This window comes from Phanerochaete carnosa (genome assembly GCF_000300595.1).
Source record: "Phanerochaete carnosa HHB-10118-sp unplaced genomic scaffold PHACAscaffold_491, whole genome shotgun sequence".
Taxonomy (NCBI): Eukaryota; Fungi; Basidiomycota; class Agaricomycetes; order Polyporales; family Phanerochaetaceae; genus Phanerochaete; species Phanerochaete carnosa.
The window spans coordinates 1-3,319 of NW_006768118.1; the positions used below are offsets into that span (position 1 = coordinate 1).

The following is a 3,319-nucleotide window of genomic DNA, read 5'->3' on the forward strand; positions in this document are numbered from 1 at the left end:
GGACCTTCGTGGCACTGGCGCGGGGGGATATTCCGCGAAGCGGCTGGGCCCCGCCTGTGTGGCGTGCGATGGCTGAGCATGTGGTGGCGCCTGACCGGAGGAAGAAGCCTGCGAAGACGATTGCTGAGAGTTCTCGTGCGGGTAGTAGTGCCGGGCTTTGCTTGGACCGTCTCTCTCCTCGTCGTCAAGCTCCTGACTGACGTCGAGGCTGCTGACCTTAATGATGTCGAAGACGGAAGGGCTACCCAGCCGCAGCGGTAGCGGCCGTCTGCCGACGTATGCCACCGCTGTGCCTGAGGCGGAGGCGCCGCGGTTGTCGATCCGGTGCGCGGCATCGACGTCTATGGGCGCGGAACGTCTGCCGCCCGCCAGTCGTGGGCGTTTTAGCATCGGTATGATGAGCCTGCGATCGTTCTTGTCACCCGAATCTGAGGGCCCCTCGCCGGGCGAGTATTCAAGTGCTGCTTGGGTGCTGCTACGCTTTTTAGCGTGCGATGAAGACGGGCGCTGCTTGCTACATGCGTCTGTCAGAACCATGCTGCCATAAGCTGGAGGGACACGTACTCTTCCGCAAGCAGCTTCTTCAGCTTGCTGTATTTCTCTTTGACGTCCCTATACTTCTTCTCCCAATCAGCGACCTCGAGCTCCAGCACGCCATTCTCTTCCGAGACGGTCTCGAGGTCGTCGCGTAACTGACGCTCCTTCTCGCGATAATTAGCGACAGCGGCTTGGCTAGCTTCGCACGTATCCATAAGCCGCTGTTTATCGCGTTGTAGGTGATCATTCTTGCGCTTCAGGACGTCAATCCTCTCGCGGAACCGAGCGTTGTCCGTCTGAAGCTTGTCATTCCGCTTTTCGAGAGTCTGCACTACGTCGGAAGGCGAAGGATACACGCGTCGCACTGCAGGTTGCATGAATGCATGGTATTTCTGCGGCACGAACCGGAGATCCAGGGTCGCTATACGCGCGCAAGGTCAGTGTTCGCATCAGCCACTCTCGCAAATGTACGTACCGATCGTAAAAGGAGCCCGACACGTCGGGCAGGGGCACTCGACAGCGTTGTTGCATAGTTCGATGCATTTTATGAGGCACGCCTCGCAGTGAATGTGGCCACACGGGACGACAACCGGGGATTGTGCATCTTCAAGACAAATGATACACGTTGTGCCGGACATTGAGGACAGCGGTGATTGTGGGGAAGTGACGCCCGGAGTTGTAAATAGTAGGAGTTGTCGGTAGTCGAGGTAGCGCGAGACGTTCCCTGCGGCGCTTTGTTGGTCGATACCGCCGCTGTTCGCGTCGAGGAAAGAGAGAACAAGGGGTGCGAATCTGCAAGAGACAGGAGACGCCCATTTTGATGTCTCAACGCGGTCACGTGCCAGGCCGCGTCGCTGCCTCGCGCGCCTGTTCCTTCTTCCCACCACCCCACTTGTCGGAGATTTCCTTCCGAAACACCAAAAGGTGCTCGCTCAGTTCCGCATATACAGGCTGCTGGTTTGAGCTAAATAGAGTCTTGCTTGCGCAGAATATTAACAACATTTCTTCCTGCGTCATCCTGAGCGAGTTATTCGTACCCATGTCGGAAGAGATCACCAGCGAAGCGCAAAGCAAGGACATGCTGCGAATATACTGTGCTATATGCGCAGGTTACCACCCTCCTGAGTCAATGCGCGGCTTGCCCTGCGGTAAGTCTCCTTCAGCCTCTAAACGCAGCCGAAATTGAACGAGAACTTCAGGCCATGTATTCTGCGAGTCAGGCCTGGAGAACTGGTTCACCACGCTGAACCCACCCCGGAGGGGAGACCGATATCCACGCATTTTCCGCAAGCGGCTGTGCCCTAGCTGCCGCGCTGAGCTGGAGCTGGGGGACCACCTGCTCCCGCTCTTCCTGCAGGGCTGCTTCGCACGGCCGGACGCTAAGGAGTCCGAGACGGTGTACGAGGAAACAGAAATGGCGACCGACCCGCCTACAGGCGGACCCATGACCCTATCGGCAGGCGGGTATGCCGAGCAGGTGCATAAGCGGGCGCGGCAGGCGGTCGAGTGCATCAAGGCACTCGACGATGCGTGCAGCTCGCAGTCGGTGCAGCGTGCCGCGGAGCGTCTTCTCGGGGTGTTCGGGAGCATGCAGACAGACGAGAAGGACGACCATGTCAAGGCGCTCCTGTTGGCCGTCGCCACCTTCCTCCGCGACACCGTGTGCAAAGCGTACGGTGCGCTGCGCGAGAGGGACCGGCTCGTGCAGGAGAGCGAGCGGAAGCGCGCGCGTCTCAGGCAAGAGATTGGAACGCTGAACGAGGAGGCGTCGAAGCGGGAACAGCTGCTGGAAGATGCGATCGCCACGGCCGACCGCGGCGCGAGCGAGGCCGCGCGTCTCAAAGGAGAGGTGCAGAAGCTCGAGGGCGCGAAGCAGGCAGACAAGAAGAAAATTGCCGGGCTGCAGATGGAGGCTGAACAGGCGAGAAGCACGGTACGTTTTGCCTCTGTATGTTGGGGCTCGCTGCGGTGCTCACTGCTGAGCAGGAACGCCGCCTACGAAACAAGGTCACCGACCTCGAGGCCGACCTGCAAAAGACGACGGCGGAGCTCGAGACGCAGCGCGAGTCGGCGGAGCAGCAGCGGCAAGAGAACGAGGATCTCCGGCAGCAGAGCCAGATCGAGTACTCGTTCGACGAGCCCGGTCCGCTGGACGCCTTCGGCGAGTTTGTGCAGGGCTCGTCCCGAAGCCAGAGCTGGGAGACCTCCAGCGTCGTATACGCCGAAGACATCGACCTCGACAGCTCGCCGTCCCGACCCTCCACGCCCGCGCCCAGCGCATCGCACTCCTCGCGTGCACCATCTGTTGCTTCGTCCCGTGTGTCCTCGAAAACATTCCGGCTGCGGTCGACGTTCAGCTCACAGGCACGGATGGCGTCTGGCAGCGGCGCAGTGCCGCAGCGCCCCAAGTTTGTCTCAGACTGGTCGCTGGACCCCCCAGCAAGCAAGCGCAAGCGTGTCGCGGCTGACGAGAGTAGCAAAAAGTTTCCGATAAAGGTGGACGCGAATGGACGACCTATTGGGCAGCTGCAAATCGGGCCGCGAGCGAGACTAAACAAGTATAACTGAGAAAGAGTAGCAGCTGCGTGGGGATGTGCGCAAAGGAGAAACATTAGACCTGCATTTCATTTTTTGGATACCGTACACATCTTGCATCACGACACCACCATAAACATTGTCTGTGCCAAAGCTTACACTACTTGGCGTGTGGGTCGGCTCTTGTTTTTCGCTGGTCGTCGAGCATTGTTTGGCAGATACTAAACCTTCGGGCACCGGCATGACA

The 3,319-nt window shown here is 59.4% G+C and overlaps 2 protein-coding genes across 2 annotated transcripts; one reads left to right on the top strand and one right to left on the bottom strand.

Moving 5' to 3' along the window:
* Nucleotides 1-57: 57 nt before the first annotated feature.
* On the bottom strand, nt 58-1,313 carry PHACADRAFT_132340 (uncharacterized protein; the record flags this gene model as incomplete). Its single annotated transcript, XM_007402851.1, has 3 exons — nt 1,013-1,313; nt 565-958; nt 58-514 (listed from the first exon to the last, which is right to left on the bottom strand). Coding segments are annotated over exons 1-3 (1,014 nt in total), but the record flags the coding sequence as incomplete, so codon positions are not given.
* A 353-nt stretch (nt 1,314-1,666) lies between these two features.
* Nucleotides 1,667-3,319, top strand: PHACADRAFT_132341 (uncharacterized protein; the record flags this gene model as incomplete). Its single annotated transcript, XM_007402852.1, has 3 exons — nt 1,667-1,685; nt 1,737-2,470; nt 2,524-3,319. The coding sequence occupies 3 exons, from the start codon at nt 1,667-1,669 to the stop codon at nt 3,103-3,105; spliced, it is 1,335 nt and encodes a 444-aa protein (XP_007402914.1). The 3' UTR covers nt 3,106-3,319.